General features: G+C 51.7%; 1 protein-coding gene across 3 annotated transcripts; it reads right to left on the bottom strand.

Annotated features, from left to right (window-relative positions):
* Nucleotides 1-682: 682 nt before the first annotated feature.
* Nucleotides 683-14,179, bottom strand: DET1 (DET1 partner of COP1 E3 ubiquitin ligase). Of its 3 annotated transcripts, none has more exons than XM_088172616.1 (5): nt 13,922-14,179; nt 12,357-13,557; nt 9,110-9,300; nt 7,292-7,483; nt 683-3,536 (listed from the first exon to the last, which is right to left on the bottom strand). In XM_088172616.1, the coding sequence occupies exons 2-5, from the start codon at nt 13,437-13,439 to the stop codon at nt 3,347-3,349; spliced, it is 1,656 nt and encodes a 551-aa protein (XP_088028742.1). In that variant the 5' UTR covers nt 13,440-13,557; nt 13,922-14,179; the 3' UTR covers nt 683-3,346. The 3 variants fall into 3 exon arrangements, with proteins under 3 accessions (XP_088028742.1, XP_014741824.1, XP_088028741.1); XM_014886338.2 differs by having other exon boundaries at nt 12,357-13,465; XM_088172615.1 differs by having other exon boundaries at nt 12,357-14,179.
* Nucleotides 14,180-22,777: the final 8,598 nt, after the last annotated feature.

The following is a 22,777-nucleotide window of genomic DNA, read 5'->3' as shown; positions in this document are numbered from 1 at the left end:
AAGCAGTGGACAGGCTATTCTGCCAAATCAAGGTGTGTTCAGCTTTGTGCTGGTTTTGGCTGGGGCAGTTACAGGGGATGGAGCCCTGCTTTCCTGGAGATGGCTAAACACCTGCCAGACCATGTGAAGTGGGAATTAATTCCTTGTTTTGCTTTGCCTGCATGTGGCTTTTGCTTTACCCATTAATCAGTATTTATCTTAACCCAAGTATTCTCACTTTTACTCTCCCAATTCCCTCCCCAGTCCCACTGGTAAGGGAGTGAGCAAGTGGCTCTGTGGGGCTGAGTTGCCAGCTAGGGTTAAACCACAACAAGCTTTCATCCCTTGATCATGCAGAAAATTACCAAAGGGTTAGATAAATGCTGCAAATGGAATAAAGGAAGAGTCCCTGAACACAAGTTGGGCTAGTAATAATATACAAAGGGAAAAATGTAACCAAGAATTCCTCTCCTGGCATTACTTCATGTGGACAAGAATTTGAGAAATCTGCAGGAACTACAGAAATGCCTCAGGTGGGAACATTCTTAAGCATACTTGTACTCAAAGTGCCAGGAAGAGGCAGCAAGCTTCCATGTGATGTGTCTGCACAGTCCAAGGCACAACCCTGCCATCTCTTCTTAGCAAAGGAATTCCCATCTATACCATTCTGATTTTTGGAAAACAAAGACAATAAATCAGACTCTTAAAGTCAATTCTGTTTATTCTGGTTTTGTCTTGTGTTGCTAACAAATCTTTACCCTAACCTAGGAAAAATATCAGGTAGAAAATATCTCCCCTTTTCTCCCACCCTCCCCACCACACACACTTATTGTTTCTTAAATAAAAGCATCAAAATTTCAAGGATGAGAGACATTTCTTTTCATACATTTCTGTAATAAAATTAACTCTGTTGCTGATATAAAATGCAGCTGCCAAGACCAGAGGATCTGCTATGCTACTCCAAGGCAATTAGTACCCAGTATGATCAGTTTGTCTGCAAACATAAGAAAATACTTAGCACTTATCCAGCACTTTTTATCCATGAATCTCAAAGTGTTTTACAAAGGCTGAAAATATGTTTTTGGCCTCATATACAGAGAAGAAAACACCAGCTGGAGCAGGAAGAGATTTGCCCCCAGCCTCAGAATTTAATAGCAGAGCTAAGAACAGATCTCTTTCTCAGCCTCAAGTCCAACAATCCGTGCCACACTCTCTGCTTCACACAGGGCAGCCTGAATTTGGCAAAAGCCCATACTACAGAAATGCTGAAGTTTATATTTTTGCCACTGAAAAAAAGAGTCTCAATGGAGATCTAACAGCTAATTTAGTAAGCACTGACTTCCTGAGGCTGTGACACCAAGGAGTAAACACAGTCTCAGATGGAGCTGCTGGAAGCTTGGGGGGCGGGGGGAAAAAAAGTCTCATACTGAAGTGCGAACAGCTGTGAGAGTGGTGCAGAGGGAGGTAAATCCATGATCTACAGTGTGCAAACGATTCTCCACTTGGAGCTTTAATTGAATGTTTGAGGAACAGATCACAGGATAAAACCCTAAAACCTTGACAAATAGTGTTATTAGATGAGAGGAACCTGCAGCTAAAGCACTGACACCTCCTCTGTTAGCAGTCCCTGACCCGCCGGCACTCCTGACAGACCTGAGACACCAACAGTGCAAACACCAGGAAAAGAGCAGTGAAATGCTATGTCTTCCCTAGAAATATGTTTAGCAAGGCCAGGAGAGAAGTACAGTGAGGCAGAGAGCAAAGGCTGATTCAAGGTCCCAAGGACACCCTTAATTTTGAGGTCCACCACTCATACAATGAGCAGGCACCCCGACCCACACAGTTCTCTGGTGCATCACCAGCAAAACGAATGCATGACTCCAACACTCCTCTGCACTGGCATGTGGCCACAACACATCACCCACAGCTCATTTTGGTCCAGTCAAGACACCCACAGGATCCTTTAACAGAGAGGCCCTCCTGTGTATTAGCACCAATTTTCTATTGCACCCACTGTACCTCCTAAAGGAATGGAACAAGAACAGGCTCCAGCTCCTGATGGAGCACATCGTGATGCTGGGTGGTTGTGCTGCCTGGCAGCAGTCATAAACCAGCCCTTGTGTAAAAAACGCCTAAATGCTGGCCTACAGCTAAAAACTCAAATTTTAAGAGAGAAGGGCAGGCTAGCATCCTCACCAGCCTACAGTGGCAGGTAATTACACCCAGGAGCTTAATTTATCAGCACCACAAACACTGCCATGGTCCAGCCAACACCGACACGCTGGCCAGCTGTGCTCTGAAGCCTGGAAACAGAATCTGGGTTCTCATAGAGAACAGTGTATCAAACAGACAGAGGTAAGCAACCTAAGTCAACAAGTTCATCTCCAAACTGCCCACCCACAGCAGTGAACATGAATTCAGGTCCCCACCCTTCTTTCTGGGCATACCCTACTAATTTTCCATGCTGGTACTCCAACACACTGGAGGGTGCCAGCAGCTGGGTCTCCCTCTTCTCAGCAGCAGAACCTGCAGATGGCTGTGAGGATTAACCCCCATGCTGCAGAAAAGTCCTTCTGACACGACCAAGGAGCTGCTGCTGCTCCCCACACCCTTCCCAGACACTCATCTTTCTCCTGCACCCACCTCCTCATGCATTATAGACACAAACAGCTGCCCTGGCCTGCTGCTGTAACATCACCTCTCACTTAGGAGCTTTTACAATACTAAGGCACAAAGATTAAGTGACTTGCATAAGAGTCAGGAACACAGCTCATGTCTCTCAACTGTAGCGATTTCTCATACTTTTTTTTCCTGACCTCTTGCATATTAAAATGACGTGAGTAGATTGTGTGGATGAGAGCAGGATCTCATTTCCCCAGCAATTCTGAAGATACAAACAGGGGTAGCTGTATCCAAGCTCTCCCCATGGCTCCCATCCCTTCCCTCTGTGACAGGCCATTTGTCCAACATGGTAGGAGAGCACCAGTGCAGAAGGAGTGCTCCACAAGTGTGATGCAAAGCTCCATCTCTGCCATCCTAAGATCCACAGCAGGATAGAAAGCAGCCTCTGGGAAACCAGGAAAGGAACCTCAGCTACACTTTTTTCATCAATGAGAACAAGGAAGGACAGCAGCGCTGAATGCTGGGGGATCTCCACAGTACAAACAGGGTCAGCAGAAGCATCCTCCCCAATAACTGGGGTGGATCAGCTTTCCACAGCTGAGGCTGAGGGCCCTGCAAGATGCCACTGGTAGGAGCTCCCAGGTGAGGCTTCTCTCCATGAGTGATGGTTTGGTTTCCCAGAGTGTGTGGCTTTGGTGCACCTGTGGCAGAGGCCCAGCGGCAAGGAGAGCAGTCCCCAGCCCCTCTAGGTGCAGCTGTGCCTCATGTGGAAGTTGACCACGTACTCGGCGTTGGTGCGCTGCACCGAGATGGCAAAGGGCTCGAAGGGGTGGAAGGTGAAGGCGACCAGGCGCCGCACGGTGTGATTGATGGGGCGCCCCAGGAGCCCCGCCTGGATCTCGAACTTCAGCAGGCCAGAATCACGAGCGTAAAATCTGAAAGGAAGAGAAACTCAATTACGCCTGTTCCCGACTATTGACTTTGCCATCTGGGCTCTTTGCACACAGAGACAAGTGCCTTGTTCAAGCTCTGGTGCTCCCTGAGGGGCAGAAGGTCCTTAGCTGGGTGTCTGGCTCTTGGCTTCGCAGGAAAGTCCCTCTTAGGGCAGTTGTTTTCCACTCTCTAGAAAAGCATCACTTTATTTATTTTATTATTAGCAACGAGAGAACTCTGCCTGTCACTTTGATGGACAAAGCTGACTTCACAAGAGGGAGTCAGTTTGGTTCAGACCCCACCTGTGCTGGCTCTCCATCCTCTCTTAATGCAAGCTGCTCCCCTTGATCCCTAAGGCAAATATACTGTACAGAAATGAGCTCCCTTCCCTTAGCAATGGCCTTCACTGAGAGTGTCAGGCCACCCTTTCCTCCCCTGGTACCGCCAGGGAAGGCTTTACACTGCTGTCCTTGTGCCTGCTACCTCCCTGTTCAGTCAAGAAAGTAGCTCTGATCCTGCTCAAGGGTGCCATATTGTACTGTTCAAGCAAGGCTTTGCAACTCCGTTTAGGCCGCCACCAAGAAAGTATTAATGAGATAGGCTGTGCAGGAGGTACCTGATGAATTTGATTCAATAACCACAGCAAGGACACAGATCAAGTAAAACCTTGTGGCCTTCTGCTGTCACCCACACACCTGCCTGTGGGTGAAACTCACATGCATCTCCAACAGGTGAGCTCTGGAACACAGCTCCAGTACAGAGGGAACATTTTCAGGGGGATGAGACAAACAGTTCTGAAGAGACAAGTGAGCCCAGGGAAGCTCTTTGCCTCTTGAACCTCCCCTGCACACTCTGTGTAATTGACATAAGCCCAAGTTACACCACTGTCCTCTGCTGCTGTCAGAACACAGGACCCTCTGTGAGGATCCCACCCTCCCTGAGACTTTGGGGAAGGCTTCTGGGAGGTAGTGGTGGAGGTTTCTGGATATGGAACCTTCACCAAGGAGCTGGGCTCTAATTCAAATCCTCACCCTGAAGTTGTCTCTGTTTTTAGACCATTTTCATTAGACCTCTTCCAACTTCAGGCACAGAATTGCCATTACGCCTCCCAGCTGTTTTCTTTTCCACCAACATTTAGTGCATGCGGGTATTTTGCATTTTCCTCTGATTTTAACTCCAAGAATGCTTTTAATGTTGGAGCACATCTCCCCCCTGCCAGCAATACGATGCACTCAGCTCTCAGCCTGGAAGAACGGATGATGACAGATACCAGCGATGCTGTTTCAGGAGCAGACATACTCCACATTTTAACAACACAGCCTATTGAGAACCTCATATTCTTCCTGGAGGGCCACTCTCCTCTCCTTTCCTCTGAATCAAAGCGCCAGCCAGCCCTGCCTGAAAATTGCACACAAGAACCCAGCAAGAGAGTCACAATCTTGGTATTTGGCTTTTCAAAAAGCCCTTTCCCTCCTACACAAGGCTGGGTATGCAGAGGGTCATTCTTTAAATAAAGCACAGTCCCCCATCTGTTCCTCTCTCCCCCAATTCACAACAATTTACTACTCAAGATGAAGCTCCCTGTAATCTTAAAGATGTGCTCAGTTTGGTATTTTTAAATGTATTTTTAAAAGTGCTCTGCAATCAGAGGCCATTTCCATGGGCTCTCATTCTGGGGATAAATTAGGCACTGCAACATAAAATTGTATGTCAACAGAAACAGCAAGACCAGCCTTTTCAAACCGTAGGAAAATGGAAGATTTATCTGCAGACCAATTCTTTGGTTAAATGGCTCCTTATTAGCCATCTAGATGGATTTTAGATACCCCCTGCTATAGGTAGAGTTGTCTTAGAGCCTCTTCCCTCAAGTGCCTTCATTTCACCCACTGAATCTCTCTTCAAGACTTCTAAAAAGAGACTGGAAGGTAGTGGTGATGGGGAACCTAAAGTCCTTCCCACCCAACAGCAAACAATCACTGGTTTCTTAAATAGGCAGAATTGAACCTTCTGGGATGCAGAAAAGCCTTAAGGGTTAAAAGAACACTGAAATACTGAATTTATGTGGAAAAGGTCTGGAAGCCTTCCTAGCTCACACATCATGCCAGGAAACTGCACACAGATTATAACACCCTGAGCTACTGAAGGGTTTTCCATTCCAGACAATTACAGGACTTACATTACAAATCCTGTGGTCCCTCGTTTCCAAGCCCTCTAACCCCAACAGGCAGCTGGCATTATTTTATTAATCCCTTTGTTTTGCACGAGAGAACCACAGCAGCACTACTTCAGCTACTGAATGGTTAAGGTTAGGGCCTCATCTTCTGCTTACTTTCCAAAAACCAGGAGCCCCACTGCTCCGAGGCTCTATTCAAGTCCTAATTGACTCTGCACAGCTTTGAGCTTTAAAAGCTCTGGCTCTGAAACGCTGCTTTGCTCAGGGGAGGGAGGGAAGGTGGCACTTGGCTTTGTTTACTACAAAGACTCCACCGCAGCAAATGACTGCGGTTCTGCTGCCTTTTGTCCACGGGAGCCGGGCGCAGGTTGGCGCTGGCAGACAACTGCCACCCTGCAAGTTCCCAATGCCAAGCACGACAAGGGGGAAAAGGGCAGGCTTTCTTTGCCGATAACATGGAAGTTAGAGATCAAACCAAATCATACAGGCAGAAGAATCAATTAAATATACATAACTTGGGAATTGAGAGTGCAGGAATAATCAGAATTTCCCCGCCACCTGAGTCAGGGCCAGGGGAGATATGAAACCACTTTTTGAGAATGCATTGATGAAAATAAAGTTGGGACGTGGTCCAGAATGATCTCCCTAGGCTGTCTGAGCCTCCAACATGTGTGCAGTCACTAAACAAAGCACTCAGGCACTGAAGGCTCTCTTTGTTTTCAGAGCATAGGTTTGCTTCTGCAGTACTATGAGCAGAAAGACTATTCTGCCTGGCTAACTCAGCCTCTTTGAGCCTTTCAAGCAAGAGATGTTGGAATTTTAACCACTACCTCTTGCAGCCATGGCTGCAGCCAACAAAAAGAAATAACTAGCCCTGATGTTTCTTCAATAAGCATTGCAAACCTCCTTATTCTCAAGCTCAGACTTACTCCCTCTCCCAGCATTGGACACTCAGACAGAAGAGCCACAGAATGGCCCTGACACTTGGCTAGAATTCCTACTACACACAGAAATTTCCTACTGATCACAGAAAGAAGGGAGTATGAAAAGGAGTACAGCTCCCAGGGTGAGAACAGTAAACAAGGGAAGTCTGAAAACAGCTCAGTCAATACCACAAGCTTTCTGAGTAACACCTAGCCCAGATACTATTTTATTCACAGGACAAACCAGACAATCCTTGCCAACTAAACCCACATGCTCAGAGAGGATCCTTCCAGCACAGGAAAGCAAACATCAGAGCTGTATCACTCTGCAACCCAAACACAACGGCAGCACTGCAAGAAGAGGAGGAGGAACAAGACCATTCATATGGAAAAGTCTCAGACTTCACCACCCAAAACTTCCCCAGAGCAGAGCAGCTCAGTGAGAAAACATGAAGAGCCCTCCCACACATGCACATTACTGTAAAGGAGAGAGGCCAAGTTTTGTGGGATTGCTGAAATAAATCCCCTGGTGAAAGGATTTCCTAAGAGAAATGCTTAAATCCACTCCCTGTTCTGCACACTTGATGCCACATGGCAGAGGTGATTCACAGTGACTCCCTGCACTCTCTCCTCACACACAGCTCCCTGGCCCGTCCCATACCTTATGGGGTGATCACCACACGTCTTGGGCCGCTCCATGACTGACACCCACTTGTCATCGTAGCTGAAAAGGGACAGGTCGAGGTAGGGGCTGCCGCTGTAGGACTGGGCGCTGATGGGGAGCTGCCCCAGCAGCCGCCGCACGGCCTCCGTGTGCCCTCCGTACTTGGCGTTCACAATCGTGTCTTTGAACCTGCAGCAAACCAAGAGACACCTTTTGTTCACAAAGGCCACAGATGTGTTAACAGCACATCTTAAATAAACCAAGCAGGAAAACCGACAGGGAAATAAAACAGCTGCAGTGTAAGAACTAAAACAGCTCATTTCCAAAGACGCATCACAGTGATTCTAGCATCAACCAGTTCTGATGACCTTTTCATCCTCCCTCATCATTACTGTCTCACTCAGAACGTCCAGAGTGACAGAAGGAGAAGAATGTGCCTACCCACAAGGTCTGTACCCAGCTGCTCTGCAGTACAGGAAATGAACAGGATCAGAAACAGGGAGAGATGGATTAGCAGCTTATCAGTCAATCTAAGTTTTACCATGAAGCCTGGAAACAGCATGAACAAAAGCCAGGGGGCTTTCGCAGTAACAGCTGAGTCCTTAATGTTGACTTGACTGATCCACCTCTCTCCAGCCACTGTTTTCAATGCATAAAGGGATAAACCTCATATGAAGAAGAACCTTGATGAGAAGCATAAAGTTCTCTAGAATCTACAGTGAGCTGAAAGTTCTTCCTGGAGGAGAGAAGGAAAGACTCCTCTTTCCAAGTAAAATTTGGAACTTTATATGTGCGAGAACATTCAGATCAGCTGCAGGGACAATAAAGAGGGTGAACACTCAGCCAGAAGCCAGCTCACTGTGGACTATGATTTATGGTACTTCGCTGAGGAAGTTACAACACTCCTGTTACAGGCCCTTGTTGCAAGGGGATGAAAAGACTCTCCTTTATACTTTAACAAAAGGCAGGAGTTCTTCTTCATGAGTCTTCAGTGAGTTCTCTCATTCTCTCTCCCATTAAGCATTATGGATTTCCTGACAGGATGCTCTAGAAAGTTACAGACATAGTCAACTTCGTCAGATTTATGTGACATCAGCCTAAAGTCAACAGAAGCTTGATGCCCATAAGTGGATGCCAAGTACTTTGGATGATGAGAAACAAGTCACTGGAAGAACAAAACACCCTGAGTCACAACACAATTTTCCTAGAGAAATAACACACTCTGCCTCTGCCTCATTAAAACCACATCTGACTGTTAAAGCATATTCTAGAAACCCAGGTTATTTTGGTATTTTGCTCAGCTTTCACAACAGATCTAAGCAGATGAGTATCCTTTCTCTTAGTACAGTGATGAGAACCACGAGCTGGTGACTGATGTCGAGGAAATGCTAGAGAACACAGTTTGGTACACACTAAATTCAGAGAGTGGCACTTGGCAAAATACACCCAACTGGATCATGCCAGCATCTTGACAAATCATATCTTCAGGGACCAAAGCTATTGGGCAGTAACACTAATAATCTCCAAGAGTTACTCTCAAGGAGAGACATCATCTTTCCCCCTAAATTCCTTTCCTTTCTTCTAAGCAGCAGTTTGCAGCTGCTTTGTTCCTTCTTCTAACAAGGCAAATGCTGCAGAATACAAAGCCAGATGCATCAGGCTGCAAGGTGAACCATGTATAGTCCTGGCCCTTGCACTAGCTGGCAAAGGGGACCAAAGGAACTGGTTTCTCAGGGTTGGTATTTGATACTGGCCTTCAGTGGACGGGGGTGAGCGTGTGTCTATACGGAATAAAGCATGCTCCGAATGGCTCACCGGCGCTGGATCTGCCTTGCAAAATTGTTGCTGGAAGCCGAGCAGGGGAACTGGACAGCCTCACTGTGCAGGGTGGCATTCCTGAAGAGGTCACAGAAGTTCTCAAACAGCTCCAGCAGCTCATCAGATGTGTTCTCAAAAACGGCAATGACCTCTGTGGTCACCATGTTGTAAACGACGAAGAACGAGGGCTGAGGAGAGAGGCAGAGGTTATCGAGGAGAGCACAGGTGGGGAAGCTGTCCCTTCCTTCTCCCCACATCACACCACAGACCCTATCCAAATTCCCCCACAGCACAGGAGAATCCTACATCCTCACACTAATCCTACTGGAATGCCTTGTATCAAATTATCCAACACTCAGCTGTGATTATTTAAGAAAACCTCATAGGCTTCCAATTTTTCAACTCAAACTAGATGCAACTAGTTTTCTCTTCTTCTGTCCTCCATGAAATCCAAAACACTTACTCAAGTGCCAAATTTAATTTTCATTCCTGCTGACAAAATGACTTTAGATTCACTGCTAGCTGACCTTAAATTATTTTTACCTCTGCACAGATATATTATTTTCTTCCCCTCCTCAATATCTGCATCACACAGAGATGAGCCTTTTTAGTGCACTGTGCACTACATCACTGCCCACAAAAAGCTGTGCCCTCCAGGTACCCTGCCAACACAGAAATGAAAATCTGAAAGGCATTAATGACTTCTTCTTAACGTTGACGTTCTTGTGCAAGATGGCCCTTGCATCATGCTGTGGATTGGCAATGGCAATGAACCCTGGCACAAATAGCAAGAAATTGGGGAAAAAGGTGACATTGTGTCAGCACAGCTACAAAGGGAGATGACATTCTCATCCCATTGGGAAAGGGCATATTTAATTCTTGGTCATTAAAAGTAGCTTTCATTAGAGACAGGAGTGCTGGCATCCCAAAGTAAGAACCTGTCTCCACTTCAAAGGGAACTAATTCCCATGGTACAGACACGTATCTGATTAAATCTTCTGTCAATAGAAACAATTCCTAAATGCTTCACCTTCTGCTCCTGAACAATGTTCAGGGATGACGGCAGGCACTCTGCCCACCCCACCCACCTGCAAATATCACAAGGTTTGTTTGTTTTACAGCCCCAAAATAAACTGTGATAATACAATCCAGCCCCCACATGTCCAAATGAAGCACGCTAGATGAGGTTACTCACTAGACTACTGCCTGAGGAAAGGGAAGCCCTTCTGAAATAAAGGGTTGGAGCAGAGAGAAAATAAGAGGAGACAGCAGAAGGAAAAGCTATTTAAATCACAGAAGATGGCGGGGAGTATCCTCCAATTTTAAATTTAAAAAATTCCTTTGCCAGGTTAACAGATACATCTACAGGATGTCCCTGAGTAGGGAAACCCTCACCGCTTTTGCAGCACCTGTAACACCACCAAAACATCATCACAGCATAGGAGGCATCAGTTGAGTGCCCTAAGAATCACACAGCAATGCTGTCAAGCCTATCAACACAAGCCTACAACAGCAACAAACCCCCAAGCTACCTATGCAGAGCACACTCTTAAAGACTTCAAAGGATACGATGCAGATCCAGACAAAAAACACAAAACCCACAACCGTGAACAGCAACTCCTCAACCTTCTTGGCAGAGAAGCCAGAGGGGAGAGAGAAGCCTGAAACTGGATGAAACCTCATGCTCCTTGTCTGACTGACTGAAGAAAAATGGGAGCTGTAGTTATTTTTGTGAGCCAAGTTTTATTCAGAAAGCCCTAACACAACGCCTACTTTCAGACAGGTCTGTGGAGACTGCTCCACATCTGGAATTATCTCCTGTAGGATAATTTTCCTACAGCACAAAACCCAGTGCCTGAGGCACACTGCAAACAAAGCACAAACTGCATCTTAAAGTAACCCTAGGGTGAAGAGTAGAGAGCTTCCTGCAGCAAACCAGGCACAAAAGCCCCACTAACCACAGCAGAGTGCAGAGCTGAGCCTGCCACAAATATTTACATCAGGGTCAGGAGCTCATTCCAGACACCAGCAATGAGCAGAAGCCTGCAGGCCACTTCCACAGAGCCTTCATATTTCTGAGACAGAAGTTCAGCTTTACACCAATGGGCAAAATGGATTAGATAAAGCCTTATCTATTTCTTCCCAAAGCAACTTCCCCTAAACGCTACAGATGAGGAAAATAAAATAAAACAAACCAGAGTCATCTCCTAGGAAGAACTGGACAAAGGCAACACATGAAGAGCTACTGTCTATTTCTTCTAGGACCTAAGTCCTGGATCTGGCAAAGATGTGGGGAAGAGAAGTGCATGAGAGAAAACAAACACCTGGGGAACAATCAGACCTACATGCTACATTGGAGATTTATTACAAATTCTTGCTAAATACTTTCAGCAGAATAAAACCAAGCTGATTAAAGGAATAAAAATTAGCTTTAAAAATATCTTAGTTTCACAGGGCTCAAAATGTGACCAACCACTCTAAAAGCAGTAAAAAGAGATAATCAACATGTGGGGTTGGGAAACATCTGGAGGGACCCAGCAATGACTGAGCCACATTTGCTCTAATTCTACTTCTTTAGTACTAAATTGAAAAGAGAAGCAATTGGCCCATTAGCTTGATCTAAAAGCTGCTACTCCAATTTGGAGAGATCATAAATACTACCTCTTACTGAAGCTTGAAAGACTAAGTATGTAGGCAGAACAGAAATGGTAATTGTACTAGGGGAAATGAAGACTATTATATTTGAAAAACAAGCTTAAAGATACATGAGAAAAAGGAGAGACTACTTCTACAATTTAAATGGACCATATAAAGTATCAGCTAAAAATAAATTCAGTTGAGGATTTGAGGAGGGGAAGAGGATGGAACAGCATCTATGAGCACGGGGAACAATCCTTGGAGAAAGGAACTTGCTAACACATTCGATCTTTCTCATTTTGCAGGTGAGAAGGAAGGAAGCAATGAAATTAAGAAAACAAAAGATAAAGAAGTTATTCAAAGGCATTCAGAGGCATCATATGTCCACACAAGAATCAGGCACTGGGGATCCTAAATAACTTTTACAGGCTCAGTAAGGAACAGATCACAGCACTGTAATGCTTTGAGCACTTGTCCCAAAGCAACGAGCAGCCTGAAGAGAGAGGCAGCATCTGAACCACCCGATCTAGTGGACCCCTAGCAGGGTGGTTGGAATTAGATGATATTTAAGACTCCTTCCAGCCCAAACTATTTTGTGATTCTATACCTGAGAAGGATCTGTCACCCGCAGTGTGACCACATCTTCACTTGTGTATTTGATAAACAGATGGTTCTCATCCAAGAGCTGCATCTTCCACATGCGGAGCTGCCTCAGCTGGTCAAAGTACTGGAAGAACCTTCTTTTTGCTATAGCACTTCCATCCTGCTCAGCCCTTCTCCACAGGTACACCAGCAGCCTGTGCTTCAGGGAGTTTATGAAGGGCTCTTTGTAAGGGTTGGCCATTCCTGTCTGAGTGTCCCGCTGCACCTCAGGGTACACAGCAGACAGGGTCAGGAGATCGTCCTCGTAGCAGAAGCGGCCGATGGTCCGCACGTCGATGAACGTCCCCTCGGGTGTCACCTGAAACACGTGAATGGTCTGCTGCTGCACAGAGAGAATGGCCAAGATGTTCTTGTACAGGTACAGCCCCTGGTTGTGAGACAGGATGACTTTGTCACACTTGAAGGTCCGCGTGTCGCACAGCCTGCCCGTGTGCAGGTCGATGATGTGCAGGGAGTAGTCCTCCAGCGGGGAGCGGGGGTTGGGGGTCACGGACTCGCTGTTGCGGTACACCTCGAAGAAGGGCGGGTGCGGCTCCTCGGGCAGGTAGGCGGCCGAGCCCACGATCACGTACCGGCAGTCATCCGTGAACAGGCTGCACTCCCGGTTCAGGTGCTCCCCGTTGGAGGCCACGTTGGTGATGTGCAGCAGCACGAAGAAGCGCTCAAAGAGCCGCCCCCGGATGTTGACAGACCTCTGATCGTTGCCGTTGGCCAGGATCTCCCCCTCGTAGCCCTGCAGGAGGTCCTCGGCCGCCTGGCAGCCCTGGTACTCGTAGATCTCCAGCGAAGTCTGGTCGGAGGAGAAGGCGATGAAGTAGCGGCCGTCGGGGGAGAACTTGCGCAGGAAACAGGGTGGCTTCTCCACGTTGACCACGGTGAAATTGGGGAAGACGTTCTGGTGGAAGACGCGGACTTGGTGCCAGTGGGTGCCGGCCTTGCCTGAGCTGATGCGGCGGCGCTCCAGGCGGTGGATGACATTCTGGTTCTGGATGCGCCGGGGCCTGATGGTGGGGGCCTCATGGTCCATGGTCAGAGCCCTACTTCATCTTCATCCTGCAGGTAGAGCACACGTGCCCTGGGACCGGGGTGGAATTCAGGATACAGGGAACCTGCTCGCATGGACCCACAGCACCCGAGGGGGTTGGCTACAAGGTACAGAGGGAGAGGATAAAATAACACGGGAGGACTCGGGGACTAGGAGAAAGATCTCAGTGCAAAGCACCAGGAAAACAAGGGCAGTCCAGAGATGCTTTCAGGGCAGTCCTGCCTGCTGAACAGAGAGAGATAGCACGGGACCAGGAAGGGAAGGAGGGAGCCAGGAAGGGACGCAGGCATAGGTGCACACCAAGGGAATAAAGGGAGCTTGCATACACCGGGAAAGGAGTCCAGGAAGCCAGGGATAAATGCAGACCTGACAAGTAGCAGGTACAAAGTACAGCTTGGAAAGAACGGAGGTAACTGGGGGCGAGGGGGCACAGGAGGGACCACCCGCGATGTGTCCGGGCCCACCTGCCGAGAGAGAAGCGAGAAGCTCCGGTCCCCCGGGCTGAGGAGGCTCCAGGGAAGCCCGGAGGCAGCTGATGGCCCGCCCGCTAAAAGTCTAGGGGATCCCAGATAGTCTCTCGCTGGCCCGAGGGGTGAAGGAACACGGGAGGCCGGGAGCTGCGGTGGTCTCCGCGCCGGCTTAGGACCGGGGAGAGGTCGCGGCGGCGCTCACCGCTAGCGCCGCACCGGCTCCTTTTCACGCCATGGCCGCCGCCATCTTTCCGCCACGGCACAGAGGCAGGAGGGCGTCACGGCACTTCCGCTTCCGGCTCCCGGACCAGCGAGATGGTGCCTGCCGGGCCAAACTGCCAACGATGGCCTGGCGCGCCCCCTGGCGGCAGGAAGGACCCCTGCACCGGGCACCCCCCAGCACCCACCCTGGATCCCGAGCACCCATTCTGCCCCCCCTGCACCCCAGGACCCATCCTGCACCCACCCTGCACCTCAGCACCTATCCTGCACCCCAGCACCCATTCTGCACTGCCCTGCACCTCCAGCACTGCCTGCACCCACCCTGCACCCAGTGCTGCACACACCCTGCACCTCAGAACCCATCCAGCACCCGTCCTCCACTCCGGCCACCTCATCCCAGCACGCTATAAACCCCATCCAGCCATCCCCAAGTCCCCTACATAAACCTTCACCCCCTCCCTGCACCTAAAGGCCCCCTGAACCCCTCCATGTCTGCAGCATCCCAGGCTCCTCCATCCCCAGGAAGGGTCTGGCATGGCCCCACCACTCCCTGCACCCCCTGTACCCTGAGTCCCAGCAGGAGGACACCGCAGGGGACATCACACTTCCCTCCAGCATTTTAGGGTACACCCCGACACCGACGGCAGAGATTGGGGTCACCCCCGGGCGCCTCTTTGGCCCTTCCAAGGGGTTTGAAAGCCTTTTGCTCGCCTCGGCTTTTAGCAGCACCCCCTCCCGCCCCGTGCATTAGTGTTGAGGGCAGCTCTGAGGGGCACTTCTCCTTCAAAGGGACGGAAGGAGGAATGTCAGGGAGCCCTTGAGATCCATTTGCCGGCCTCTTGCCGAGGCTGAGCCGACGCACCGGCTCTTGGAGCCGCTCCAGCGGCAGGCGTGGGAGCTGGAGCGGGGGTGCAGGGCAGGATGCTCCAACTGGGGTGCAGGAGAGCCCAGCGGGGCGTTCCCTCTGCCTGTGGGGCAGGTGGACCCCCAGGATGTGACAACAGCACCCGGACAATGTCACCTGGATGGAAGGGGGATGCTCTTCTGCAGCAAAGCTCACACAGCTGAGCCCCCAGGGATCCTCCGTGCGTTTTATGGGATGCTTTAGGGTCTCACCAGCAGTGGGACAGAGTAGGACCCCACTGCCCCAGGGGATAAGACCTGTGTGGCTCCAGCTGCCTTCCTGTGGGGATGGGGGATGTCAGCCTGCCTGGCATCCCTGAGCAGCAGGCAAGGGATGCTGGGGGACCCTCTGGGTGACCCCACTGCCATCCCACCTGCCTGCCCCGTTCCTATCTCCCAGTTGTTTCGTGCCCAGCAGCCTTATCCCGTCCCTTCCCGCTCTCCCACCGCCTGCTGGTTGCAGAAGTCGCGATGACAAGACTAAAATGAATGGCCTCGGAGTCCCTCTTTGTCTCTCTGCCTCCTGCCTAATTAATTGAGATCCACCTTAATAGGATCTAGCTAAATACCGAAGAACATCCAACCACACAGCAGCTGGCACGAAAACACCCGGCCCGGCACACAGGCACCACCGAAAGGAAAGGCAGCTCACCGGACAAAAGAGCCGCTAATACAGCGGCAATTGGTGCTCCCAGAGCTGAGAGCTTCATCCCATAAACCTGCCCACAGCTGCAGCCCCCTCCCCCTTACTGGGGAAGCGTCAGAAGACCCTCACTGGGGTGGTGGAAGGGATTTGGATCTTGTGCAATAAATCTCAGTGCAGGCACAAGGCTGGGGACAAAGTTAGTCCTGGTTTATCTTGGCCTGGGGGAGGCAGGAGATGTGGGGTCATAGTGCCAGACCCCCACCCAGGCGGTTGCTGAGGGCTCAGGACTCCTGGGACATTTCCCACCTCCCACAGCATTTGGGGGTGCCCCTTTGGAGTCCAGCAATGGGGGTCACATGTCTGTCCCCATCCTCACGTGATGGGACACAGGTGGGGTGTCCGTCTGTGCATTCCTGGCCAGAGGAACAGAGCAAGCCCCAGTCTAATGCTCAGCGCTCTGACACTGGACCTGGTATGGACGTACTGGGGTATTGAGGGTTACTGGGTACTCATAGGGGGCTACTGGGGGCTGGCCCAGGGGGCTCCAGGGCTTCTCCAGCCTTGCAGAGACACTGTGGATCCATGGCTTTGGATGTCACTGGTTTTGGTGGAAGTCCCTTCAGCAGTGTGCCAAGGAAAGAGATGCTCTGTGCCTTTGTGGCATCACCAGTCCCACCAGCACCCTGCCAGTGCCACATCCACCTCCAGCTGATTTCTCCAGAGCCAACAGATGGGTTAAAAAAAAACAAAAAGAAAATAATAGAATGCAGTTCATTTGGGCTGCTTTGGATGTTTTTTCCTGTTCCTGAAGCAAGGACCCTTCTGCTGTTGTTGCTTTGGCTGTTTCTCAAGAGCTGCTCAGCCCTGGATCCTGCGGCTGCTTTCCCAGGATTGGAGAGGGCGTGTGAGGAGAACAGTGATGGGGAAGTCACAGGGGTGGGCTGCTCCCATCCTGGCTGCCCCCAGCCAGATACAACCCCCAGCACAAAATCCCTGTGGGAAAACTTGGGCCATCTCCTCACAGGGATGTTTGTGGAGGAAGAAACCCCTCCAGGTCTTGAGCCAACCCCCTCTCATGGCCACTGGGCTTGGTGGCTGTCGACTTCATCAAGCTGAGGGCAGGGAAAAAGAAAATTACCCCCCCCCCCTTTTTTTTTCTTAATATGTAAAATAAGAGGGTGAAGTTTGCACAGGATCCTGCTGTGTGGAAGGAATGCTGCAGCCCTGAGGTGCTCCCCAAGCCCCAGGGTATTGAGGGATGAGGCTGTTCTGTGGAAACTGGCTGCCTCCATGGGGTCCTTTTAAGGGTGAAGCATCCTAAAGACCATTACAGAAACCGGCTGAGGGGGAAACGCTTGTTGGTGTGAGAAAAGCCCAAAGGAAACAGAGGGAGTCCTTAGGTGTATCTTATCTCTCAAAAAAAACCACGGATGTAATTAAATATTTGATTCTTCCCCACTCCTTGGGAGCGACTTTATTCACATTTGCAGAGTTCGGGGGTCCCATTGCAGGGAGATTCATGTACACATTCACACATTTTCATAAAGGTCTTATCCAGCACAGCCAGGACTCAGGTCCCCCCAAAATCATGGGAGCTGCAGCCCCTCTCCCCATGCTGGGCAGGTCTCACTGGGACCAAGTTTGCAGGATGCAGCACTGGTGGACCTTCACAGCTCTAACGGAATCTTTCTTTGTCACCAAAACGTCCCTTGCTCTGGTTTTAACTGGTGTCAAAGGCTTGTTTTGGATGGAACTGGACAAATTTTAGAGGCTGTTAATGGAATCATCACCACTGGGATGTGGTCCATGAGTGTGGGGTCTGTGGGTTCAGGGCTGGGCCCCCTTTTCTTGATCCACACCAGTTGTCTTGTCTCTGCTTGAAGGCAAGATCTGCTTTAAACACCCTCCAAAATTTTCCTGGTTTTTTGCAAAACAGCCCCTTTCCGGGTCAGAGCACAGGCAGGAGCAGAGGGGCAGGAGATGGGGGCTCATTGGGATGCCTGGTCCTCTCGGGGTGCCCAGGGGATGGCTGGGAATGGGTGTCACTGCTGGGGATCAGGATTACAGGGGATCAGTGGACAAGCCGTGACCGACGACTCCTGGGCAGGGGCACAGCAGCACCTACCCCTGCTGCAGGGTGTCCGGGCTGGGGAGGCCTCCAAGTGCTCCACATTCCACGGGAAGAGCTGGAGGTGCCCACCTGCTTAACCCACAGCCATGTCCCTGTCACCTGTGTGGGTGACAGCCCTGTGCCCTCCCATATACCAGCCACAGGAGAACCATCCTGTCCCCACCATGCCACCGTGGGGTGACAACACCGTCCCCTACAATACAGCCAGCACAGGGTGACAGCTCTGCCCACCCCCGTGCCATCCGGGGGGTGACAGCCCTGTGTCCCCCGTGCCACCCATGGCGTGACAGCCCGGTCCCCCCGCCGTGTGCCCGTGGGGGGCAGCCCCGCAGCCTCCTCCCGGCTGATGCGCAGTGACATTTGCAATCTGTTGCCATGGGCGCTCGGGGACTTTTGCTGTGGAGGGGGATCGCGTTTCTCCCCCCTCCTCCTCCTCCTCCCCTTCCCTCCCTCCCGATGACGTCATGGATGACCACGGTGGTGACAGGGCCACCTGTGGGCTGATGAGGGGTTTAAAGAGACAGTCTGCAGCTGCAACAGGAGCCCTGGCTATTGTCTCCGCACCTGAGAGCGGGGAAACCTGCAGCCCCCAAACCACCCACCCACCCACCCACCCACCCATCCATCCATCCGTCCATTCATCCACCCACCGCATCCCATCCCGTCCGTCTCACCTCATCCCTGCATCCCGTGCCTCCACCACTGCAGCTCTCCCGGGACCGGGGCGTCCCAAGCTGGGTCCCGTATCCCTTCCCTGTAGCGGCTCCTCCAAGGTAAGGCTGCGCTCCGTGCCCCCCCGTCCCACTGGGCACCCCGGAGGGCTGCAGCCCCCAGTGCCGCTGGCAGTATTCAGGGCTGCAGCCTGAAGGGACTCCTGGGAATCCAAAGCCTGGATGGGTGCCCCCAGCTTGGACAGAGCAACAGAACCACCCCTGGGACAGCAAAACCCCAGAGGTGTCAGGTCCTTCCTTGCGTGAAGGGGCTGGGATGCTCCTGCCTGGGAGGTGTGGGGGTCTACAGCATCTTCATCCCTTGCCAGCCAGCATTCCCAGACCACCTCAGGGGATGCCCCCACTTCCTTCTATGCCAACTCCCTGGAATAAACCTTGTCCCTGCTGTGGTCCTCATCAAGGGGACTCTGAGTGCTGGTGCCATGTCATGCACCCGAAACCCAGGATGGCCAAGCCCTGAGGGGCTCTGGGTGATTCCAGAGCCACGGTGCATGCTAAGGGAGCAGGCAAGAGAAGGAGAGGAGCTGTCCTCCTCACCTTGTGGGGGAAGAAGGACCAACTCTGCCCTGTCCTAAGGGCTTTGTCCCACTGCCCTTTCAGTTCCAATGGGGCAAGCAGCAGGTAAGTGCCTCAGTTCCGTGTCACTTGGATGTGCAGGCAGTGAACAAGGTAGAAAAAGGGTCTGGGACCTGCGAGAGGCTTGGAGAAGAGCGGGGTGGAGATGTGCATGCAGGGATTGGTGTGTGTATTCCCAGTGAGAGGAGGGCTGTGTCCCTTCCCACTGGACACACTCCAATGGTGACCCTGCAAGTCGCCAAACTCATTGGTAGCTCCTACCAAGCAGTCCTGGAAGGTGTTTCCAAGCCCACAGCTGCCTGCAAATCCAGATCGCCTGGAGCCTGCATGGATTCCCAGCAGCTACAGAGCCACTGGTCCCACAGGGGTGGCTGTCATGGGATCAAAACAACCAGGACAAACCCCACAGCAAGCTGCCTCTGCAGCCTTCCCAGGGACAGATGGCATGGGGACATGGGGCAGGTGGGGAAGTGGTCCATGCTCCAGTGACTCTGTGGTCCATCCTTGAGGACCTGAGCAAACCCAGTGATGCCCCTGGGATCCTGCTGGAGTCAGGCTGTCCACGTCCTGCTCCTGCAGTGCTGGGAGCTGAAGGAATAAGAGCAGCATGTTTCTGCCATCCATCCTTCAAAAGATGCAGAGGGCTCAGGCTGGGCCTGGTTTTTGGGTGGAAGAAGCAAAATATGAATTGTCTGACAGGTGGAAATGTGGAAATTGCTGCCTGGGAGGCCTCGGCATTTGCCCACCTATCAGCAGCACAAGTCGAGACACAGACTGAACCTCTTGGCACATGGCCTGGGAGATTTGGGGGGAGCACCCACAGCCCCCTGTGATGCTCTATCACTTCTCCTCCCCCTGCTGCTATGGGAGCAGCCATTAAATTGGGAAGCTATGGCTGTGCTCAGCACCCCAGTGTGGCACAGGGCAGCCCTGGGTGCACTCGCCTGGCTTTGGAGAGCTTTGGGGAAGCTGAGCCTGCTGCTCTGTGGGCAGCTCCCTGGAAGATGCTCGGAGCAGGATGCAGGGTCTGTAGCAGAGAGCTGTCGGGGGGCTGGCTCCCAGGTGTGCAGTCAGGCTCACCCCCTTCCTGCAGGCTGCGTGGGGCAGGGGCTGCTGGAGCAGCAGCGGAAAGCAGGAGCTAATTTAATATGTATCACCGGGTACGGGTGAGGGCTGCCTGTTTTTCCAGTGTCTCTAAAAGTGCAAGCAGAACTGAACAGGCACGGGGTGAGGGGGTCTGGTTCATGCAGATGATCACACGGAGCAGGCGGGGGTTGTACAAGGCACGGGAGGAGTTGTGGAGTAGCTGCCGGCTGTGCCCGATGATCCAGGGATGTACCGTGCAGCCAACGCTCTTTTACTGCTTCAAAATCCTGCGAGAGCAGCATGAAACCGGGAGGGAACTCTCGCCTGTGTGTGAGGGCACCCAAATATACACATACACACACGTGTCCTACCCCAATACGTCGCGGAACTGGGGAATGCCAGCACATGAGCTGGTTACGCTCCCAGCTCCCCCCGGCAAGCGCTTCCACCTCCCCCGTTCCCTCAGGGAAAACTCTTCCAACGCTGCTGCTGATGGATATCGCTGCCGGAGCGCGGGCTTCTTTCTTGACCCTCCTTCTGGCATCATCCAAATTCCCTCTGTCAGCTTTGTAAGCTTCAGTTTGAGGTGGTGCAGGAGCTTGAGGCTAAATGTCTGTTTGCCGGAGTCTTAAACAAGGATGACATCTCCAACAGGGATTTCTCTGGGTGGGGAATGAAGTTGGGACCTTGCTCTGGTGATGAGGAGCCCAACCCTTTGCGCATGGAAAAGAGACTTAGGATGAAGTGACCAATTCCACCTTCAAGGGTTCTTGCTGGGCTGTGTTTTCCCGTCAGGGTCTGAGCCCACCCAAGGCTCAGGATGTTGCTGTGTGCCCGAGCATGGCTCCCTCTCATCAAACACAGAGAGGGCAGGGAGGTGCTAGCTTTGATCAAACCCTTGGCATGCTTCAGGCTGAACTGTGCCCAAGCCACAGGGAGGAAAGGTGAGGAGCTGATGCCACCAGGTAGTAGCCAGCATCCCTCACCTCCCAACCTGCTCGTGCAAGCAGCAGGCACTGGCTCCCTGGCACCGAGGCTTTTCCAGCACAGCCTCTTAACCCTGGTAATTCCCTTGTGTTCTCCTGCCAGGCCTGCTGTCCCTCTGCCAGGGGATGGCCCAGAGCCTGCTAATTGCACCAGCAAGCTGCCACGTGTCTCCATCACTGGGTTGTTATCCTCTGCTGTTATTTTGGGGACTGCTGGCCCTTGTCTGGCAGCGTGAGACAGGATGGTGACTGGCAGCATCCCTTGCCCCTTCCCTTTCACCATCACCTGCTAAATGGTCTCAGTAATGGATTGATGCCCCTGCTCCCATTCTCACCAGGGATCAGGGCAATCCTCAGCACACCACAGGGCTTCTCCCATTATTTCTTCCCTGTTGGAAATGCAACAAAGACACAGTGAGAGGAAGGTCTGCCTGAGCTTGCCTAACCCACTCTCAGCCCAAAAGTCCACAACTCCAAGACTGGTTTGAAGGTCCGAGTGTCGATTTGGAGGCGCCACAGCTCATCCCAACAATCCTCTGCTCTCCTCCCCTTCTCATCCAGGGGAGGCTCAGGGTGCCAGAGCACCCTGGAGCATCACTCACCTCCCCATCCCCTCCTCCTGTCCCCAGGCCATCTGGCCACACTCATCCATGTTAAACAAATGCTGGAGTCTATTATCAGGCCCTGCCTCCCCCTTCCCCCTGAGACAGATGGAGGTTGAGCGTACCCGGAGCCCCGGCCCGCAGCATTCATGTGTGTGAATGAGAAAATTGAATTATTTATGGCCATGTGAATAAGGCTGGCGGCTGTGGAGGCCGAGCGGAAAGGACTCCATTACGTGAAGAGTACCTGTTGCTATGGAGCTAGGGCTTCTTCCCCATGGCCCCCCATGCACAGCTGCATCCCTGCCTGCCCCCCATCCTACCCTGATCCTCATGGAGCTGGGATGGAGAGCTGGACTGGCCAATGTGACCAGCATGGGTGCTTTCCTCCCTGCACTGTGCCTGCTGCTCCTGCAGACTGGTTTGGAGGTCATCCCAAATCCCCTCACATTTTGAAGCAGGACCTGCAGTGCAATGTGGGGATGGTGTGATGCTGGTGGCCACTGGCCCGCTGACCCCCTGGCCACCATGATCTGCAGCTACAAAACAGTGGGAAATATTGGGGTGGGAAGTGTTGGGGTAGGCAGTGCCAGCATCTCATGGCTAGGGCTGGGCAAAGCAAGTCTGACCCTGGGCACAGCACGGGGTGAGGGGTGACTTTCAGCTCAGACTCCTCAACTCCCCTTAAAACCCCTATCCCTGGAGGCAGCACAAGCTGTGACTTGAGGTCCCCCACTTTCCCCATGCCCAGGCAGAAAAACAGCTTAGCAAGAGCAGGGACTCCTTCCAGAGCCACCTGCATTGCAGCCTCTTCTTCAGGGATGCCAAATTCTGCAGTGATGCTGAGGGAGGTGCTGGGGCTTCCCTCCCTCCCACTGTCTCTCCTACTCCTCTTTGGCTAAAAAGTGGGGCTTTGTCCCTGTTGGAGTGCAGTCCTTCCTGCCTCAATGCCACACTGGGGTCAGGC

The sequence above is a fragment of the Sturnus vulgaris genome, chromosome 13 (genome assembly GCF_052056855.1).
Source record: "Sturnus vulgaris isolate bStuVul1 chromosome 13, bStuVul1.hap1, whole genome shotgun sequence".
In the NCBI taxonomy this organism is placed as follows: domain Eukaryota; kingdom Metazoa; phylum Chordata; class Aves; order Passeriformes; family Sturnidae; genus Sturnus; species Sturnus vulgaris.
The sequence above is the reverse complement of the archived record's forward strand: the minus strand, read 5'-3'. Positions and strand labels throughout refer to the sequence as shown.